This window comes from Akebia trifoliata, unplaced genomic scaffold (assembly GCF_017979445.1).
Source record: "Akebia trifoliata isolate Shusen 1 unplaced genomic scaffold, ASM1797944v1 Contig00152, whole genome shotgun sequence".
Taxonomy (NCBI): Eukaryota; Viridiplantae; Streptophyta; class Magnoliopsida; order Ranunculales; family Lardizabalaceae; genus Akebia; species Akebia trifoliata.
Window position 1 is genome coordinate 16,322 of NW_028236853.1, and position 23,235 is coordinate 39,556.

Here is a 23,235-nt window from a genome sequence, read left to right on the forward strand (position 1 = left end):
AAAGAACGAAATTCATTCGAACCTACTTTCATAAAATCATCAATCGAAGATCTGATCAGATCTTGTGAATAAATATTTAGTGAATGGATGGAAGGACCAGCTCCCTGAGTGCCACATCCCATCCAATACCATGTCATGTCATACCAATTAAGTAGTCACATTGTTGATTTTTAGTAGACCTAAAATGACACACATACATAAATAGATAAAAGTAGAACATAATTACATTGATCACACACGCTTAAATACTTTTGACTTAGTTTTTGTTCCGGATAATAACGCCTTTGATGACAAGCCCTCGTTTCCAATAAAGGCCATCGGTTCCTGACAAAGAGATTTCCATAACTCCTCGTGGATCATTGGATGTTTCGAATTCCCCTATTTTAATCTCTTGCCATTGTAATTTAGGAAGGTTACTTAAATTCTGCTTATGTTCTTTTTTTTCTCCAGAAGGCTGTTGGATGGCAAAGATAATATCAAAATTCCCATCTGCCGATTCTTTAAGTAACACATCAAATGAAATCTCATAAGTAGTTTTTGGAGAGAGGTTTGATATATCGAACTTTACTTTTGCCTCGAGCCAACACACTTGTAGAAGTTCAGCTACAACAATAACTTCACCACTACGAACACAAATACGAATACAAATTTTAAAAAGAAATTAGAAAGTATAGTGTATAATACATGAACCAAAAATATTTCACCATTTGTGGATGTTTAACTATGGTCAGGTCATTGATGTTTCATGAAGGGCATCAAATGTACAGTTGAGATGGAAAGATATTTTTATGTAGAAAATCCCTAGGAATATCTTCCCATCTCACCTGCACCATAGATGTCCTAACTAAAACATTGATCGGGGTTAGAAATTCTTATGTGAATTGGGTCCATGTGAAAAGTTTTACCCAATTGGAGGATAATCTCAAAGGATTTATCTTGGACCAAATTTTTTCAGGGATTGCAACCAATTGATCAAACAAAATTATCTAAGAAAATGGAAGATAATGGCTATTACAGGATGGAAAATGAGATGGCTTATTTATGAAAAAATTAATTTGGTCGATATTTTTTGCTTGAGATACTTAATTACCTTGTTTCTCTTATTTGTGGCCAATGCCAATAACGCTTGTCTTGTCCCCAAGTAATCTCCATAGCCCTCGCCGACAACATGAAGCAATTGTGCCCAGTTTTCTTGTCAACCCAGTATTTCTGCATGAACACAAATTTTATAAACAATAAAAAGTACATAGAGTGACCCATGCAAAATGGCTCATATATGAAGAAAAACATTATCATGACCGTGTAAACCGAAATCCAGCGGTCAGTATTTTATGCATATCCTGATAATACATAGGGTGAATTACAATTTCGTGAGCTGAAAACGAGTTATTTACGATTCCGGTCAGTGTTCATTTCAATTACCAAAACGTGAATAATCGTCTTCGTTAAAAAAAATTCAGAACAAAATGACTATTTTGCAGGTTTAAAGTGATAATTTCGCAGGTTTAAAATGAAATTATCACTTTAAACCTGCAAATTAGTAAGTTTAAAAGCTTCCGATTTCGTTATTGTTCACATTTTGATAATTCAAGTGAACAGTGAGTCGGAATCGTAAATTCATCAAAAGTTGATCACTTTTTTGTAAATATCTCTAATACATATCTAAGTTAAGTTTTTTTTTTTTTTAAATAAACATTTTCTTGTTAAAGGCTTCCCAAATGATTGACAATTCAACTCCTGAATTTAAAATGTTTTGATCAACAAGGAAAAAAATATTTTCTTATAATAGTTTTTTTTTTTTTAATTCTTAAATTCCGTGATCTACATCCTACATAAAAGAACACATAATGTATGTATGCATGTGGTATTATTCATATAATTATAAAAAAATTTGGATTAGATATGTAGGGACTTGCCTTTTTCTTATCATCTAAGAACACTCCTGAAAAGAGACAATCACCCACTTTTTCTCTTGAAGCGTTCTTGTACATTTCTTCTGCTTCCTTCATGATGTTCTCAAAGTTGTGGTACTTCATTTCTGCTTCCTTCATGATGTTCTCAGAGTTATGGTCCTTCTGTTCTGCTTCCTTCTTGATGTTCTCAGAGCTATGGTCCTTCTGTTCTGCTTCCTTCTTGATGTTCTCAGAATTGTGATCCTTCTGTTCTGCCCCCTTACAGCATAAAATTTGCCCCATCTTTCCTTGCTATTCTAATTCCTTACCCGTATCTTGCTTATGGTTGGTTTTATAGTAATAAAAAGACCTAATTAACTTCTTTATTAATTGAACATTAATATAATGTCATATCAACTGTGCAATTTACAGTTGTGATCGATGCCAATGGATCCAGTTCGGATCGGAATCACTAACATTGTTTGCTTAATTTGGTTCGATCCACTCACGATTTGTGCCCAATGGGCCATCTTTGACGTGATTTTAAATCCTGGTTTCACATCTTGTGTTGTTCACAAACGATACCAAAATGATTCAGAGGAGTCGTCTCAGTCTCAGTCTCAGATGATGTTTAAGGCAATTTTAGGTATGTTAATCAGAAAGATTAAAAAAAAAATTAGATTAAGATTAAAAAAATTATAGGAAATTAAATCTTGATTTTCACGCTTGTTTGGTTGACGAACAAGACCACGCGAACTAATTTTGGCGAGTCATCTCAGTCTTGAGGAAGACTTACCTTTATTGCCTTTTCTCTTCTTCCCTTTTCAAGATAATTCATTTTTTCTCTTACCACTTCTACCCGTTTCCAAAAGCACCCGTTTATATTTATATATTGCATTTCCTCTTTTTTCCTTCTCCAATAATACCTCTTCAATTTTATTGTCTTCCTCTTTAACCCTTTTAAGTCCAGAAAAAGGCAATCTCTAATATATAATAGACACAACAGTAGATCCCATTCATTTGTCTCAAGATATATACTCCTAAAAAACATATGTCGAGGAAGGTTGTCCCTCCTCCCTTGTCTTCTCTCTCTTTTTTTTCTTTTTAAAAATACTCCAAAACTTATTGTCTTTTCTTTTCTACTCTTTTCCTAAAACACCCTAACAATTTTTTATATTGTTTTTGCTCTTTTTCCCTTTTCCAAATTTATCATTTTCCTCTGTGCTCGTATCGTAAGCATTGATAAAGTCTAGTAAATGTTATCCAATTCAATCCCTTAAATCGTATTTAATGTAATAGAACTTTTTTTTAAATCTTTTTTTATTATTTTTAATATCCAATATCCTGGGATAGTACCTTTAATATATTCCTTCGAATAGGTGTCAAAAGTTATACCACTTTTTCAAAAGGTATGGTTTAGCTAGTGAGAAGGCACCAATGCTCTATTCTTTGCATGCGGATATTTAGTAGTGAAAAAAGAACATTAATTAGAATCACCTTACTTTATTTTCTTTATTTTGCAAGTGGCATGGAGAAAGTTCATCAGCATCTCTTATTTTGTTGTGAACATTAATTAGCATCACCTTACTTTATTGTCGATTCTTTTAAATCGCACAAAATAAAGATAAAATAGCTGGGTTGATGAGTGAATATAATTTAGTTTCCCTTTGAACCGGTCAGACCAATTGGAGATGGTAAATCCCTTAAACCAAAAGGATAACATTGATATTTCTCATTCATTTCAATCAAGATACAAGAAATACTAATAAGACATTAGCTTAGATCGCTAGATGTAGTAATATATGGGGTCAAAAAAAAAAAACAGAAGATTTATGTGGTCCTGATGAGCCTTGGAGTGAGTTTCACTATTCTTGATAATGATTATATCCCTAACTTATATTAATTGTAAATTTTCCAATCTCAAATTGACTCAGTCAAAATCCAAAATGTCATATTTATTCTCACATCAAATATTCCATCCGGACCTTAAGGGTGTGTTTAATTTGGTATGAAAAATATATGGAAAATGCATTTTCCATTGTAATTAATTGTTCATTTTCCACTTTCTACGAGCTATGTAAAGAACCTTGAAAAGCCCTGAGAAATGACTTGGGCTATTGGCCTGAGAAAAGTCACGAGAAGTGCCCCCACCTAGAGTGAAAGATATCGTGGACATCGGCTGCGAGCTTGGTGGTTTGTTACTTGTCCAAATGATTATGGGCTTAAATTTAAAGCATTCAAACAGGTCTAGGCATTTTCAAGTATTGGTTCAGGTTCTTAACAAGGTAAGTCTAGAGGCCACCAAGTTTTGAACACACAACCACTTAACATGATGATAGTGCCAAGTTCTAAATCAGGTTTCCATGACTCCTTGTCCCAATTATTCTTAGAAATTAATTTATTGAATGATTTAGATAAACCACTCTAAAGTTTGTTGAATACTTAAGATATCGCTTCTATTTTCAAATTGATTATATAGCCCCTTGACAACATTCGACCTTACGATTCCATAATTTCCTTCAATTTTCAAGCATCCAAAGCATGGGAGTATATATATAGAAACACGGGGAGTGTTTGGCGAACAATCTTAGGGGGACAACATTGGGAGATAAAATGTGTCCTATAAGGCTTAGAAGTTCAGGATTGGGCTTATTTTTTCTGAGGATGATCTCTATGGTGAATAAATAATCCTCACAAAAACTCAGGCCAATCTGAAACATCTAACTCCATCAAAAGTGGTTTACAAAATAACAATAAAATTGATGGTTCCTAATTCTGAACTACTTTTTATTGGGTTAGAAGTTTCATATTAGGCTGATTTTTTGTGAGGATGATCTCCTCGCCATAGATATCTTCTTCACAAAAGTAAGCTCAATCCAAAACTTTTAAGTCATATAAGACAAATTTTTGTGCCCCAACGTTGTTTGTCAAATGGGACCACGTAATTTTATACAATAAAACACAACTATATGGCCCACTTACTATACTTTTATGGGGTGATAAACATCCCATTTGCTACTTCTTTTCCTCTTTTCCCCCTATAAGTTTTCTATAATTCATCTTAACCGACTTTATTACTTTTCATCTCCTACCCCTTAACCTCAAAATTTTAATAATACCCCTCCAAATGTTTTTTCCACTTTTAATCCCCTTAAACCAAAAGAGGATGGTGGGGCCATTTTATTGTTTTTACTTTTCACTTCCTCTAATTTACTATATTTTTCATTTAACTCACTTTTTTATTGTTCATCTTTTGCCCCCTTCAACTTCAATTTTTTTACTAATGCCCCTATAAATTTTTTTTTTTTTTTTTTTACTTTTATCCCTTTAACCCCAAAGAAGATGTCCATGCCCTAGGCACGATATATATATATATATATATATATATATATATATATATATATATATATATATATATATAGAGAGAGAGTTTTTGAGAAGTATAGATGATTTTTCTTTCTTCTGGAAAGTAAATATTTTTTTATAAATGGTTGAAATCAAGGTTGAATAGATAAAAAATAAATTATCTCAAAGGCCATAGAGCTTAAAGATGATAGGTTTTTCTGAGAAAAATCAATGGTTATTGGTAAGAGGATGGAAACAAGTGCATTTAACTCATTTTTGTTAGTCTTCCACTGTAGACTAAGGTTGAATATTCAACAAAATATGGACGGGTGTCTCTAAATCACCCAAATTTATTTAAATAACCTTAAAGATTCCTCCTTCCCAATTCTCAATCTTCCTTCATAGCACTCCAATTAAGCTATTGGAAGAAATTTTTTATTACAATTAGATGATATTCTGAGAATCCTTTTTTTATGAGTAGAAATATTTTATTAATCAAAGAAATCGATCGGTTAAGATAACCAGCCGTAGTAAAAGAAAATAAGATTACAAAGCTACTCCTAGCACAAAGAATCCCATCTAAACATAAATTCCTCAATAAACACCTCTCTAAATTTCGCGTCCAATTTACTCCAAATAAACAAGAATCACAAACACCTCAAAGATCAAGTCTTGGAAATCCATATCCTCCCCATTGAATACCCATTTATTTCTTCCTAGCCACGATACCCAGCATATGGCAAAAGGGATAAGATACCAAATGTATCTTCTTTATTCTCAAAAACACTTTAAGATTCCAAGCTTGGAAAAGTGAAAGGACTCGTGAATGTGGTAACACCCATGAAAAAATAAAGAGGCACAAGAAAGGAAAGCAATTTTTTTTTTACATATGTGCAATGAATCAATAAATGATCAACTGACTCTACATTTCCTCTATATAGGAACAAATATTTGGACAAACATATCCTTTGACCCTAAGATTATCAACAAAAAGAATTTGACCAAAGCCCTCCAAACCAAATTAAGAATACAATTTTCAATAGAACGTTATGGTCCCAAAAGGGACAAATAGGGAATAAAGGCAAACTTTGTTGTGATAATACTGATCAAAAAGATTGTAGACACCCCATTTTTGCCTAAATTGAGCTTGAAAGCACCAAAAACCTCCTGAGAAGGGGCTTGACCTAAGACAATTTTCAAGAGGTTTCAAAACCCCATTTTCAAGCAATCACAAGTCCCGAAGGTCGTTTTTTAAAAATTTTGACGTAAGCCTAGCCGTACTTAATTCTTGGCCAAGCTCAAATTTAAGCCTGGACGTACCTCAACCTTGGCCAAACTTAATTGCTTGCCTAGCCAAGGGTAACCCAAGTCCAAAAGTATTTTGCCTAGTCCAAGGGTGACCCACGGCCAGGTATACGTTTTGTTTAGGCCTTAGTTCACCCAAAGCAAATTCTATTACAAATCCATGTGTAAGCGAATTTGGTTAGAAATAATTACCCTTTAACTCACTCTTTAATGAATTTTACCCAAGAGAGTCCCTCACATTTATTCTTTTGTTCATCCTTTAATTCTTCAATAAATCCATCATCATGGTCTTTTTGTAATTTATTTATTTTTTCAATAATGACCCTTAGTCAAATTGGTCCCCACATGAGTGTAATTACTATCCTAACATCATCTTGTTAGAACTAAACCAAGGTAGATTACCCTTATGCCTTCAAAGTCTATCTTTAATTCCAAAATGGTCAATGTAATTGGACCAAGTTCAAGAAGTATTGATAACTTTGCGCAATCCACATAATTCTTTAGAACTTGTAAGTAAAAGCATTCTTAACCCTAGGTTGTTAGAGAATTAGTTGGGCCTTTAATATCCAAAATCCCAATCCATACTTACATACTATCTAGCCTATCTCAAACATACATATTCATGTTAAATTAAAACAATGTATGGTTATTTATCTTGTGCCATTGCATTTAATATTTGAATCAATGTGTTGGAGGTGCATACTTCAATCCACGTTCATTGTAGTCTTTGAAAACCTAATCGAATTTGATCATTTATTGCTAGACTCACATTTCCCCTTCTCTCTATGTGGATCTGTTGGATTAGTGATTGATGGATGTCACTTTTTTTATTTTCTCATTCTCCACAAATCGTTATGTATCCAATGTCCTCAATATGGGGTAGTCAATCCTCTCTTATAGATGAAAATTGACGGCATAAAATCATTCTTTTAGTAGGTTTTCTATCCATGAAAGTCTCTTACTAATTTTTAAAGAATATAGAGTTTTAATTATATTGGGTTTCTATTAATATTGATATTCCTAAATTTCATAGAATTATTGTGCGATTTGGAAACAAAATCATGGAGGTCAACTTGACCAAGGTCAATTAGGCCACACGTTACATGGGTCTAACATTCTTTCATCTGGCCTATTAGACCGATTTTGCTAATAGTGAGTTTGAAAAAATAATTTTGAAAAATGACTCAACTTTAGAATTCTAAAATTGAAAACATTTTATACACGATCACAACTTTTAAAATCATCAGTATTCCCAATGTGTAATTAGATTTCTTAATGACATATTTCGATTAAATATATGTTATCTATGACATACTTCCTTCCATGTATCACATTATCAATATCTTCTCTAATATAAACTTTAATTGTGCCTTTTTCATTTTTCTTGTCAAGATATTTATTATATCACTTAAATCTAAAAAAAATATGCATAATATAATTAAAAGCAAGAAATAAACGAAAACAAACTTTTATTTAATATTAATATTAATGCAATTACATAATTACTTTAAGGTAATCTATTCCATATACATAAAAGATTTTTTCAAAAGACCCACCCTAATAACATGTTCTTTGTAAACTTTTGGTGATAACCCTTTTGTTAATGGATCAACTATTATTTGAGTAGCACTAATGTTTTCTATTGACATTAATTATTTCTGGACTCTTTCTCTAACTACCAAGTATTGGACTTCCATGTGTTTCATATTGTTTGAGTACTTTCCATTCTTAGATAAAAATCTAATTGCGGTATTATCACAATATATCTTCAATAGCCTGGCTATAGAGTTGACAACCACAAGTCTGGAGATAAAATTTTACAACCAAAAAGTGTGACTCGTAGTCTCAAAGTATACCACGAATTTAGGTTCTATAGTGGATGAAACAGTAATGTTTTACTCATCCACGAGATAGCTCCTCCTACTAATAGAAAAACAAAATTTGATGTAAACTTTCTACTATCAAAGCATCTGGTAAAATTTGAATTCGAGTATCCGATTACCTCAAGATGATTTGTTCTCCTGTAGCTTAGCATATAGTCATTCGTCCCTTATAAATACCTCATAACCTTGTTTACAGCTTTCCAATAATCTATTCCCATGTTATTTTGATATTTTCCCAACATTCCAACTGCAAAATTAATATTCAGTCTAATATAGGTCTAAGCATATATCAAACTCCTAATAGTTGAAGCGTATGGAATATCCTTCATCTGCTTCCTTTCTAAATTATTGTACGGACAATGCATTATGTTGAACTTTTCTCCTTTCTCGATAGATGCATCACCATTAGAACAAGATTGTATATTATATCTTTTTAAAACTATTGATATAACCTTTTTAAGATAACCCTAATAATCCTTAAGATTGACTCTCAAGGATTTCTTTGCCAATGACATATGTTACTTCATCCATATCAACTATCTTAAAATTCTTAGTGATATGATTTTCGATTTCGTGCAACAAACTAATATCACTGATAACTAACATAATATCATCCACATACAGAACCAACATAATAAACTTCCTCCCATTGATCTTTAGATATATACACTGGTCAAGAGTGTTTTCCTTAAATCCGAATGAGGTAATGGTATCATTAAACTTTATGTACTATTGCTTTGAAGTTTGTTTAAGTCCATAAATAGATTTCTTAAGTCTGCAAGATAAATTTTTCTTTTCCTTTTTTATAAACCTTTCACGTTATTCCATATAGATTTCTTCATTTAAACTCTCATTTAAAAAAGTTGTTTTCACATCTATCTGGTATAACTCAAAATCATAATGAGCCACCAATGCCATAATGATTTTAAGTGAGTATTTCTTTAAAATTAAAAAAAAATCTTAATGTAATCAATACCTTCTTTTTGAGTAAAACCTTTAGTCATAAGTCTGGCTTTAAATCATTCAACATTATCTTTTGCATTGCGCTTAGTCTTGAAAGACCTACTTATAACCGACTCTCTTACATTTAAGAGACAATTCGACGAGATCCCAAATACTATTTTAGTCTATAGATTTTAACTCTTCTTTTATGACATCTATCTACTTGATAGAATCATTACTTTCTATTACTTGTGAAAATATAATCGAATTTTTATTGATCCCAATATCAAAATCAAGTTTTTGTAAATACATCATGTAATCATCTAAAATAGCAGGTTTTATTCCTTTGAGAGATTTTCTTAGAATTACCTGTGGTGAATCTTCAATTATAATGATTGAGTCTTGATGGAGTGGTGAATCAACTTGTTCTAATTATTGTCTATTCTCCTCAAGTTGTTGAACATCTTGAAAACTAACAGTTTCAAAAAAATTAAAAGGTGGTAGAATATCCACTCTTATTTCTTCAAGAGTTATTTTATGTGGTTTGACACTCCCACTAATCTCACTATTTTCAAAAATCTGACATTTTTAATTCTAACTATTCTCGTACTGTGGTTAGAGCAATAGAACTTGTATCTGTTAAACTTTTCTTGATAACCAATAAAATATCCAGATATAGTTTTGGGATCCAATTTCCTTTCTTGTGGGTTATAGATCCTTGCTTCCATTGGATAGTCTCAAACCTGTAAGTATCTTAAATTGGATTTCCTATCATTCCATAACTCAAATAAAATTTTAGAAACTACTTTACTGGAAATTCTATTTAAGTTGTACATTACGATCTTTAATGTTTCTCTTCACAAAAATTTTGAAACTTTTGAGTAACTCAACATACTCCTGACGATATTTATAAGTGTACAATTATGCATTTCAGCTACACCATTTTGCTGAGGCGTTCCAAGCATTGTGTACTGTGCACAAATACCTAATTTTTCTAAGAGTTTAACAAAAAGGGTCAGGGTTCTGACTTGATTAATTAAATCTACCATAGTATTCACCTCCTAATCTAACTATTTTAACATTTCTATCTAACTGTCTTTCTACCTCAGTTACAAATATCTAAAGGATATCCACAAATTGAGAATTTTCATGAATTAGATAGACATATCTATACCTAGAAAAGTCGTCTATGAAGGTGATGAAATATTTTTTTTCCACTCAAACATGTAATGGGAAAAGATCCACAAATATTAATGTGTATGATGTCAAGAAGTTATTTACTTCTTGTGGCTTATTTCTTAGTATGTCCGATTTGTTTTCTTTTAATGCAATCCATGTATATTGAGAAATCTATGAAGTCAAAACTGTCAAAAACTTTGTCCTTCACTAATCTCTCTATCATAGCTCTAGAGATGTGTCCCAGACGTTTATGTCATAAGATTAAGAAATTTTCATTAATCATGCTACGTATCAAATCATTATTCGAATGCAAGAAAACTAAAAATTGGGCATAATCAAAATTTAAATTTATTTTATATAAACCATCAATTAAAATCTCGAATCCAACTAAAACTGAATAAAAAAAACGTTAATTGTTAAGATTTAAAAGAAATCGAATAACCTAAACTACTTAATCTAGATAAAGAAACTAAATTCTTAGATATGGTAAGAACATATAAAGTGCTCTTCAGATCCATTTGATGACCAGTTTTCGATACCAAACAATAGGTCCCTACAATTAGCTCTTGCTCTTCGAGACAGTTTCCCATAAAAATAAAATTTTCACTTTGCATTAGTTTTCTACTTGAAAGGAATCCCTATATTGAATTCGTAATGTGAGTTGTGGCTCTAGAATCAATCTACGAAATATTAAAAGGTACTTCAACTAAACTTGATTCATAACATACAAAAGAAAAAAACATACATTTTTTTTCGAACCAACTGCTGCGTTTAATGCAATTCTTTTTTATGTGTCCCATCTTGCCAAAGAAGTAGTACTTGACACTATTGTTATTTTTTTCTTCAACTTGATTCATATTCCCAAATGCTTTACATTTTCCTAATGAATTCTTCTTTAATTTCCTTAATAGTCTTCACTGCTTGAGTCATCACAAAAGCATATTGTTTCCCTTCCTATCTCAATCTCGTTTCTTTTTGAATGTATATGTTAGTCAGTTCGTTCATACTCCATTTGTTTTTATTAGTATTGTAGTAAAAGATCCTAACTGAACTAGGAGAGAATTGAGAATGAACTAAACTAAGAATGATTCATCTGCACTCATTCATAATGCTCTTAACTTTATAGCCTTGTCTGTCATGTTAAGAATGTGGTCTTGTATTCCTTGCATCCCACTGTACTTCATAGTTATCAATTGAGTCATCAGTGTGCCCGCAAGGGATTTATCATTAAATTTAAATTTTTTTTCATATTATTTAGGTACTACTACGCATTGTCAATCAAAGGTAGGGAGGTTTTGATGTTGTTAGTGATGGTTATCCTTATGAACATTAGACTAAGCCTATTCGATATTTCCTAAGTGAGAATCAAGTTTTCTTGTTCTACTGTACTGCTCTTAGTTAATTCTATAGGTTTTATAGAAATGAGTGCTAGGTCAAGATCTTGAACTCCTAGAGTGAATTGGATGTGCTCATACCATTTCAGAAAGTTTGATTTGACAATGACTGTGATGGTAGATACATGAGAATAGAACGAATCGAGAACTAAAATTTTATAAGAACAATACTCTAGTTAGTGCTTTGAGTTGTATTAAATAATGATGAACTCATTAATATCACATAAATTTATCCTTTGAGTTAAACTAAGTATATTAATCTTTCACTCATCTAAGGGTAAAGACTAATTTTATTCATCCTATAAGATTAACATATTCTATATAATTTATTCAGTCAATTTTGTTACCTTTGGCTATCCAATCGTAATTTTGTTAAATTATATATATTATATTACCTAACCCAGAGTTCATCTAGTTAAATGAAAATGTTCATTTGGGCTAATCTCATTTACCTAATTGAGTCTACAACTATAAAGATTATTGTTCCTTAATGTTGAAAGTGCCCTCGATCCGCGGGGTGCGCGTATCCACTTTTGACCCTTGAGGTTTGGGAGTCGCCACCTAGTTATTACGGTCTAGGAACCGATCAATGACTTAGAACAGATAAATCAACTAATCTACTAAAATAGATATGCGTCCGGGGATCATGTTACGGGGTTGGAAGGTGTTAGGCACCAACCCCATCCGGCCAATGCCGGTCTCTACTTATCCCAAATAAAACTACATTGCTAACAAAAAGACCTAGATAAAAAAATAAAAGAATTTTACCTTCGAACGCAACGGTTATATTCCCTCAGATATGATAAAACCGCTTCTTATACGGTACTCCTTATTTCGTTCTGTCTCCGAATCTAATTTCTGATCTCTGAGGCAAGGTACCTCTTTCTTGGATCTGGATTCTTCGAATTTGTTAGAGATTTTGGGGTGTTTTTGAAGGACATCTAGGTGTTTTTCAAGCTAAAATTGAAATATGGGTGTTAGGTAAGGAGTTGGAGCTTCAAAATTAGGGTTTATGGGAGGTTAGGGAAGTTTTTTGAACTACTTCTCTTAGGATTTTTTATTTGATACGAAAATAGGGTATGAGGACCCTTATTTATAGATTTTTTAAAGGGTTTGTTTAGATAGAATTAGTGTTTAATTAGAATTCTTTTAGTTAGAGTTATATTTTAATTAGAATTGTTATATGAAGAGTTGTATTTTAATTAGAATTGTTTTAGGTAGAGTTATATTTTAGTTAGAACTGTTTTAGGTAGAGTTATATTTGAGTTAGAATTCTATTAAATAGAGTTATTATTTAATTAGAACTCTATTAGGGTTTTGACTTTTGGTCTTATTTGATTGACTTTAGTTTTACTTAATTGACTTTAATATTTTGACTTTAGTCTTACTTAATTGACTTTAATTTTGACTTTAGTCTTACTTGATTGACTTTAATTTTTTGGAGAACCCCCCTCTATTATATCTTTAATTCTTTGGATCCCCAAATGGAGAGGTCCATGAATAAATATCTTGGCAACCCTCAACAATTTTGCCTGAGAGCCTGATTGATCGATTTTTTAGTTTAAATTCTAAATTAATTTTATTAATGTTTCACTTTAATTATTTAATGCTTTATTTATTAATTTTGAAATTTTTAATTATAAAATTATAAAGTTATCGTTTTGCCCTTGGAGAGGACTTTTTGTGTTTCAAGTCGATTTTTGATGTTTTAGAATCAATTTTTCATAAGGAATTTGATGGGATTATCGGTTTGTGTCACTTATGAAATTTTTTGTGCAAAATGGTCGTGAACTTTATGAGGGGTATTTTCGTAATTTTATCAAATTTTGTGAAAATTGGCGAAATGATTTATTTGGTTTTGATTTATTATTTTATGTGTTTGAATGGGTTTTCTTAAGCGTAACGTAGATTCTAGGGTTGTTTTGATGTTAGGGGTATTTTGGTAATTTGTCATTTTTAGTGATTTTTATCGTGAAACTTCTATTTGGTCTGCAAGATCATGATTTCTATGTTTATGGGGTCGTATTTTTCTAGCATAGCATGGTTTCTAAGGTTTTGTCAGTTTGAGATATCTCATCCGGATTTCTGAAACATATCTGGTAACAAAATAAAGCATTGAAATAAACATCCATCATTGGGAACCGTTGCGATCGGATTGATGAGTTGATTAATCAGGCAAGTGCAAAAAATGGGGTGTCTACAAATGTCACCCCAATGACCAAATTTAATACAATTAGATTTAGCATAATTTTTACTAATTAAGGCTACTTTGGTGGCTACAAAAGTAATAAAATTTACATTTCTCCAAATTATTTAATAATATTTACATAAAGTTTTGATCAATAAAAAATCCAATATCAAAATAAAATAATGCCAATAGCAACAAAAAAAAAAAAAAAAAAAATAGAATCACAAACTTATGATAATATCTAAAATTTAAGAATCCAACATCTAGAAATATATATACACGTAGAAACCAAAATTCATGAACTAAAATTGAATTGTATATTCATATGGTATCGAAAATTGACAAAATCATAATTGACAATACATATCAAAACCCAAACCGAATTGGTAACTCACGTATATGTATGCAAAACAAAATTCCAAAATCGAAATTGAAGCATACATGTGAATAACGAAAATTCCAATAACAAATATACACATGAATAAACTTAAAATTCTGAAATTTGAATATACATGTGCAAACCAAATATTCTGAAATTGAATATTCATGATAAATCAAAATCTAAAATTTGAATACATACATGTATAAATTTGAAATCTGAAATTTAATATACATTGATAAACCAAAATCTGAAATTGAATATCCATTGATAAATAGAAATCTGAAATTTAATATACACGTGGAGAAACTGAAATTCTGAAATTGAATACACACATACAAACAAAAATTCTGAAATTGAATATACACATGCATAACTCAGAAATCTGGAATTTAATATGCAAATCGAAAAATTCTGAATTGATTATAAGTGTATAATTCTAAATATGAAATTTATATTAAAAGCGCCCTCGATCCGCGGGGTGCGCGGATCTGCTTTTGACCCTTGAGGTTTGGGAGTCGCCACCTAGTTATTAAGGTCTAGGAACCAAACTGACGCTAAAAAAGGTGAACTAATCTACGAAAGAGAAAAAGAGTCCGGGGATCACGTTACGGGGTTGGAAGGTGTTAGGCACCAACCCCGCCCGGGCAAAGTCGGTCTCTACTAACTTCCCAAATATATCACATTGCTAAAAACCTAGATAAAAATAAAAATAAAAAGTTACATACCTTTCCGATAGCAAGGATTTTGCTCATTCAGATTTGACAAAAATAGCTCCTTGTACCGTGTTCCCTTGCTTCGTTCTGTCTCCGGATTTGATTTCGGATCTCCGAGGCAAGGTATCTCCTTATTTTTGGATCTGAACTCTACAAGTTTGTTGTGGATTTTAGAATGTTTTTGGAAGACTTTTAGGCGTTTCTTATGCTAAAATCGAAGGGGGGATGTTAGGTAAGGAGTTGGGGCTCCAAAACTAGGGTTTATGGGAGGCTATGGGGGCTTCTAGACCTACTTCTCTTAAGGTTTATGATTTGATCCGAAAATAGGGTATGAGCACCTCTATTTATAGATGTTTTTAGGGGTTGATTTAGATAGAGTTAGTATTTAATTAGAGTTCTTTTAATTAGAGTTGTGTTTTAGTTAGATTTGGTTTAGGTATAATTGTGTTTTAATTAGAATTGTTTTAGGTAGAATTATTTTTTATTTAGAACTCTATTAGATAGAGTTATTATTTAATTAGAACTCTATTATGATTTTGACTTTTGCTCTTATTTGATTTACTTTTAATATTTTGACTTTAGTCTTAATTGATTGACTTTTAATATCTTGACTTTAGTCTTGCTTAATTGACTTTAATTTTGACTTTAGTCTCTCTTGATTGACTTTAATACCTTGACTTCAGTCTTGCTTGATTTAATTTTAATTTTTGGAGAACCCCTCTCTAAAATATCTTTAATTCTTTGGACCCCCAAATGGAGGGGTCTTTAAAGAAATATCCCACGAACCCTCAACAATTTTACTTGAAAGTCCGATTGATCGATCTCTTCGATTCAAAATTTTAAATTAATTTCATTAATGTTTCACTTTAATTATTCAATTTTTTATTTATTAATTTCAAATTTTTTAATTATGAAAATTGTGAAATTACCGTTTTACCCCCGGAGAGGACTTTTCACGTTTTAAGTCGATTTTTAATGTTCTAGGATGTTTTAGAATCGATTTTTCGTAAGGAATTCAATGGAAATATTAGTTTGTATTATTTATAAAATTTTTGTGTGAAATGGTCGTGAACTTTATGAGGGGCATTTTCGTAATTTTGTCGAATTCTGTTAAAATTGGTGAAATGATTTATTTGGTTTCGATTTGTTGTTTTATGTATTTGAGAGAGTTTTTCTAAGCGTAACGTAGGCTCTAAGGTTGTTTTGAGGTTAGGGGTATTTTGGTAATTTGGTGAATTTTTAATGATTTTTATCGTGAAGCTTCTTTTTGGTTTGCAAGATGATGATTTCTATGTTTCTGGGTCGTATTTTCCTAGCGTAGCATGGTTTCTAAGATTTTATTAGTTCGAGATACCTCATCCGGATTTCTGAAACATATCTGGTAACAAAATAAAGTAATGGAATACACATCTATCATTGGGAATCATTGCGATCGGATTGACGAGTTGATTAATCAGGCGAGTGCAAAAATGGGGTGTCTACAGATGCCCCTGTGGCGCCCCGCCGAACACTAACACAAATCCCCATGTCAGATCTCGAGGTATTATGTAGCCCCTCGAAATTTCGGCATGGTCTCCTCTGTTTATGTTAGCATTCCAAGGCATTCAACCTGCACCTGATAAACGACATACAATCCTGCATACATATACAAAATATAATACTAGCGGAAGCCTATATAAGTCTAATAACGTACGAATTATCAGAGTGCGGAAGAAGAAAATTTACGGGATTATACAAAATTTTCTCACTCTAACAAGAATCCTAACGCTCAATACAAATCTATAATACTCCTAGACAAATGGAGTATAACTCCAATACTTACCAAGTGACAAAGTCTGGCTATCTATTTGACCCACCAGATGATTCACACTCGTGCTCTATACTTGTCTCGCCAAGCTTTAGATCTGAAACTAAAAAAATAGAGAAGGAAAGGGTGAGTAACAAGGGTTACCCAGTAAGGAAGCAACAATTTCTGCCAATAACCTCTCCTAACATGAACGAATAAACATACTGAATCATTTTAAAATAAACAAAATTTTACAGAAGAAAACTACGATTAACTGGTACATATGGCCAGGGATGAGCAACTAAACATTTTAAAACTCACATTACATCGATCAGCAGTACTCACTATAACATTCTCTTTTTATACAAATCTAATTGATCAAATGGAAACAATAAACATGCATTTCATTTTATATATCAAAATAAGCAACCGATACATAATACATAATGGTGGAGTATTGGAATTAGAGAGTTGGGATTCACGACTGGATCGCTCCCAGTCGGGACATGATGTTACAATTCCTTTCTGGCTTTTAGTTCTTGATTTTGTGGCCGGTCGCTGCCCTTACCACGTTTGGTTGACCATTTATCCGGCTCAGGCTGGCCGTTTGACGTGACCGTAAGCAATGGGTCTCTTTTCGATGTGTCAGAACGTTCGACTACTATAGATTGTTAGTGATCACTGACTAATCATCTTCGTCTATGCCTATCAGGCGTACATGTGATTCCCAAAGATACAAACCATTCGTATACGACCACCTTTACATTACAAGTTCACTGGTAAAGATAGAGAGAAATAAACCCGGATTCCAGTTGTGACTCCACTCTCATACGCGTCCCATACCACGTATGAGTTTGGTGGTCCCTACCGTACATCCCAGGATAGTACACCACTCCGGATGACATGATGCACTATCCCTTCAGGCATTCACAAACTCTTTAACAGCTCACAAAATAGCTACTTATATATATTATTTTCATTTGAAAATAAAAAAGAAATTAACAATACAAGGTTGAGAATAGATATCCAGTTTCCTACCATGCAAGTGTGGCCACCCGGCCTAAAATAAATAACATAACAGAGCGCCTCGCGCTAACAGAAAGTAAATAAACATGCAACCAGTAACATTATCCCTGGATATCCGTTCACCAACCTGCATACAACACAACAACGTAAAATGCAGACATCACCCCTCGGGTGTGACTCTGACATTTTACCGTTTCATACCCTTTTTCCCTTTTTTCGACTTTTACAGTTTTCAATCTCTTCATAAAATATCCATTTTCTGATATTCATCAACTCAATATGAGTTCATTGAATATTAAATCACATTTTTCAACTATAGAATTTATTTCTATCAATAATACTGAAAAAAATTACAAATTTCATATCAAAATGGGGTCCGAGCAGTGCACAAGACCCAATTTATGGCAACAACCCGTTAAAACACCCTACCCACGTATAATTTATTAAAACTACAATTAAACATATCAAACATGCAATTTCTGGCGTGAATTTTTGAAATAACAAAATAATTCTATATTTTAAAAATACATCCAAATTTTTCGATAAAATCCTAAATGCAATTTTCACAATCTAGATTACTAATAGAAATTGAGAGTTCCTTACAATCACTAGGCGACGGAATTGAAGCACGTGCGCGGAAATCGAGGCGAATGGCGCGGAAATCGAGACGGACCGAACTTCGAAGCGGCTGATTTTTGAAACTGGCCCGGTGGTTTTGAAGATCTCGATGTGCTCGTCTCTTCTCCCTTCTACGGCGAAAGACGGTTTGACCCCGAAATCGATGAAAACCGAGGTCGAAGTTACGAAAATCTCCGTATAAAAATACGGTTGATTTTTTTACGATATCGGGTGAAATAGAAAGTGAAATGAAGAAAGGTTGGGTGGGTTTTGTAGAGAACGAAGCTGCGGACATTTCTCCCTTCTGCGTCGATCGTCGACGGCGAGCCATTTGTGAAAGATCTGAGGTGGAAGAATCGGAGGAAAAACAAATTTTTATTTTTTTTATTTTTTATTTTTTCATTTATTATGCTGTAAGGACGAGTTGGGGAAGATGAGTTATATAAAAAATTAAATTTTTTTTTTTTTTTTTTTAAAAGTTAGGACGAAATCGGTATTTCGCCTATTGTTTTGATCGATGATAACTTGATCATCCGGAATCCAAAACTGACAAATGAATACTCCATTTCATCTAATTTTTCGTTCTGGATCTAATGGTGTAGTCAATTTCTACAAATTATGTCTCCATCAAAATTTTACATTTTTGGCCTGAGGTGACCCATAAACTTGATGTCGTTTTCGTTTTTGACGATAATTCAACTTTCTGGTCTCCAAATTTGACAAATAAATAGTCCATGTTGAATAATTTTTCGTTATGAACCCAATGGTATAATCGAATTTTAAAAATTATTGTTCTAACAAAAAGTCACTGTTTTAGCCTGGTCCGACCCGGTAATCGAGGATTTTGCAACTTTTATATTCGGACTCACATTTGAGCGTGCTTACAGGCTAAAGTATGTTTTTCTATCATTTTGAATCCAATGATGAGGTCAAATTCCATTAAAAATGATCAGAACAAGGTCCTACAGTTTTACCCTAAGTCCCACTTTCAAGATTTTCTTAAAATTCCACTATTTATTTATTCCTCGAGATACGAATTAAAAATTCGGGGTTTTACATTCTCCCCCCCTTAATGAAAATTTCGTCCTCGAAATTGAAATCATACCTTATTAAACTTCATCATCATCATACTAACCCATCATGTATAATGAACAATACATATTTTCGATTATCATCTATTCTTGATCCCAAGGCAATCTCATTTATAATTCATAACCTTATGTCTCCCATATTCCGTCAACCCAATACATTCATTAATTAATCACTTCAATTCAACTCATACTCCAACTAATCTATTATATGTATAACCCTAAGATAACAATCAATTCACATTGTATCACTTCCCCACCAATATCTATCAACCACAATCCTTTCACATTTTATTTATTCTTCATCTTTACTTATCTCATTAATTACATCGTCTATTATGTTTTACTCATAATTGTTATGAATATTACTCCCCCATTGCATAGTCTTACTGTAAAACACCACTGTCTTTATATTCGATTCAATATTACATTTCTACTTATTGCGATATTTCCTCAAAACCTCTGTCATAACCTTTATAATTTAAGATCTTACTCGAGGGGATAAATCATACATCTATTTTCTCACAATTCCATTAAGTCATCATTAATGCAACATTGTCACAAGATTATTCTTTCTCACATTTTACATCGACCCACCTCCTAACTTATACTCTACTAAATCTCTTTAGGATGGATGTGGGCACAGGTAGGTAGTAGCCGCTGCTTCTACGGAATCATAATCATTACTTATAACTCTTTCGTTTCAAGGAGTGAAAAGGAACCACGATCGAAGTCTTGAAGTGAGTGCTTGTCTATAGAAAGCATTGATCACGTAACGAGAACGATAATAATGAATTCTTCTACTGGAAGGCGATCGTGAAAGGAGAAGGCAAAAGAAGAGTTAGAACCGACATCGATGATAGAAAGATAAAAGGAAAAAGATGATCTATCTTTTCAAAGGAGGAGAATCGATTCAAAAAGTTGTAAAGCAAGAGCTGCTTTATCTAATAGTTCAGTCGTTAGGCCTCCCAAAGTTAAGCCATCTTCAATCGAAAAGAGAGATACGCAACTCCCTGTGTTGATATTCGAGGAAGTAGCTCTCAATATGAAGGATATACAAGAAACACCTGCTTATCTACTAGCGTAATATACGGGTAATTGACTAGACTATTGATATAAAGACTAGCGTACCAATTGAACATCACTTGTCTTTTCACACTTTACAATTATTCTAATACCTATTTTGCAAGTTCTTAAATGATCTTCCAAAAATCTTATTCTTTCTTCGCAAGGCCTTCCAATGGTATAAATAATTTCATTACTTGACCTGTGTCAGTGGTTTCTAGTTCTAGCAAGTGTGCAAACTTTTCACAGAATTATATAATCTAGAGGAACCAATATTGAGTAAAACTCCATGTTCTAACATTATAATTAGAAATTGTATCTTCCAAAACTTCGTTGGAGACATGTACTTTCTCCTGGGTCACAATCCTTGCTCGCGACTGTGATAGAGGGCATTATTTCCTAATATGTTCCACCTGACCACACGCGTAACAATGTCAATAATTTTGTCTTCGTACATCTCTGTGGAGTAGGCAGTTGGTAGACTGGGGTTTGTAAGCTCTGAACCTACCTTGTTGATTCCTTTGGCCTTATTGGTATCATTGGAGCTCCAATTGCTCTCTAACTCAGTGATAGAAAACTCTACAACTCAGTAGTGGATGAGTTCTATATTCGGAGGAGATTGGCCTCGAATACATCAGTTTCTTGTCCGGATCTGATCTGGGAGGAAAAAAATCTGAGGTCGACTAATTTGCCCCTTGGAGGTCTGTAACTCTATCTCTTCTCGTTTTATCTTTTACGTTCGATTTATCGTATCTCTTTAATTGGTAGTCTCAATCATTGACCTCCTGGCCCTTAGGTAGGGTTATAGTCCACTAAAGAATCTACGGGCCTTTTGCAAATCTGTTTGGATAAGTTCAGGCGCATATCATGACAACCTAATGAATATCATATCTTAGTTTCTATAATTGATAGAGTACCTTGCATTAATCTCAAAAACTCCTAGTGTTTGACTTCTTGAGAAGTCTCAAATATAAATCAATTAACAAATATCCTCTCGAATTCTACCCACTCAAACGCTCCATCTCCCAATATATTCCTCTCAAACGTTACTAATGATTGGTATCCTCGTTCAACTGGAATGTAATCACCGTCACCCATTGATCTCTTGGGTATTACATGGTACTCAAAATCTTTCAGGTCTTTAAAGTCCACTCATTAACCTCAATCGGATCGGAAAAGTCCCCAAATCTTGATAGACGTAATCGTTGAAAATTCTACTATCACATCCTTGGATTTACATGTCCTTTGGACTGGGGAATTCTATCATTCTTCAAAGGCACGACCTGTGGTAGTGGTCCTTGAGGTGGAGTAGTGTTTGTCTATTGCGAAGAAGTCCAGCTCTCCTTCATTTCTTGGATTTAGTAGTGTGCCTTGCAATCGTGGTAAGTCTTGTACCATCACTCACTTCCAATCGTTATTCTTGTCTGTTCGGGATGGCATGAATACGTTATCAACTTTATTAAAATATGGTGGTCTTATTGTCTTATACATTGGTTTGTCTAGCATCTTTCAGAGCCACACATCCTTAATCAACTAACGTTGACCCGAACATTGCTCTCCTTTATGTCCCAATTTGCCACATTCGTAATATATCATAACTCTTTCTTTCGATTGATTTAGTGGTATGTGTTATTGTTTCTTATAAAATTCTTCCATCCATCGAGTATGTATGTCTATCATCTCATTCCTCATGTATGGTTATTTTTCCTATGAATTTACTAGTTCCGTAACTGTTTATCGCTTATTAGAAACTAATTGTCTTCCTTCTATTTGGCTTCAAGGTGGTGATTATATTATTCATACTTTCCCCTTAGACTTGATATGAGACACAACCATCTGTCCCATGAACGACATTAACTGTGCTATTAGGTTAGTGGTCGGGTCTAGAATCTGTCTCGTCTACATTGCGTTTCAGCCTTTGCCTCGTCCATTCCTCTCGCTTGTGTTTATCCGTAACAAGGCAATTATCAGAATACGGCCAAAATCGCTCTTACCAAACTATGAATTACCATCGTAGCTTGGAACTTAGTAATGGACTCCATTTCCATTACTAACAAAATAAACTTAGAATCCTATCTTAGGCTTACAAGGCTCTATAAACTTCTAGACACAGAAAAACTCATAATTCCAATACGGAATTATTAATGAGCTCGGATACCGAATTCCTAGTGACACTCTATGGTTATCGCTCTAATATATGTGGTATCAACCAATTCTCTAAAACATAGCAGATCTGTATCCCATACGGATCTAATACTATGCTCTGATACCATCTGTGATGCCCCGCCGAACACTAACACAAATCCCCATGTCAGATCTCGAGGTATTATGTAGCCCCTCGAAATTTCGGCATGGTCTCCTCTGTTTATGTTAGCATTCCAAGGCGTTCAACCTGCACCTGATAAACGACATACAATCCTGCATACATA

General features: G+C 33.0%; 1 protein-coding gene across 1 annotated transcript; it reads right to left on the reverse strand.

The window, feature by feature from the left end:
- Positions 1-2,304, reverse strand: LOC147381893 (lectin-like). The gene is made up of 3 exons (XM_086429849.1): positions 1,917-2,304; positions 1,091-1,209; positions 1-623 (listed from the first exon to the last, which is right to left on the reverse strand). Exons 1-3 carry the CDS (start codon positions 2,193-2,195, stop codon positions 257-259), a joined length of 765 nt encoding a protein of 254 aa, XP_086285975.1. The 5' UTR covers positions 2,196-2,304; the 3' UTR covers positions 1-256.
- Positions 2,305-23,235: the final 20,931 nt, after the last annotated feature.

What these genes read in the sequence shown, in the direction of transcription:
- LOC147381893 (XM_086429849.1), bottom strand. Translation starts at nt 2,195, where the DNA reads ATGGGGCAAATTTTATGCTGTAAGGGGGCAGAACAGAAGGATCACAAT. An exon ending in TCTTAGATGATAAGAAAAAG is followed by an intron (nt 1,210 to 1,916) that starts GCAAGTCCCTAC and finishes GTGTTCATGCAG; the next exon opens with AAATACTGGGTTGACAAGAA. An exon ending in CCACAAATAAGAGAAACAAG is followed by an intron (nt 624 to 1,090) that starts GTAATTAAGTAT and finishes TTGTGTTCGTAG; the next exon opens with TGGTGAAGTTATTGTTGTAG.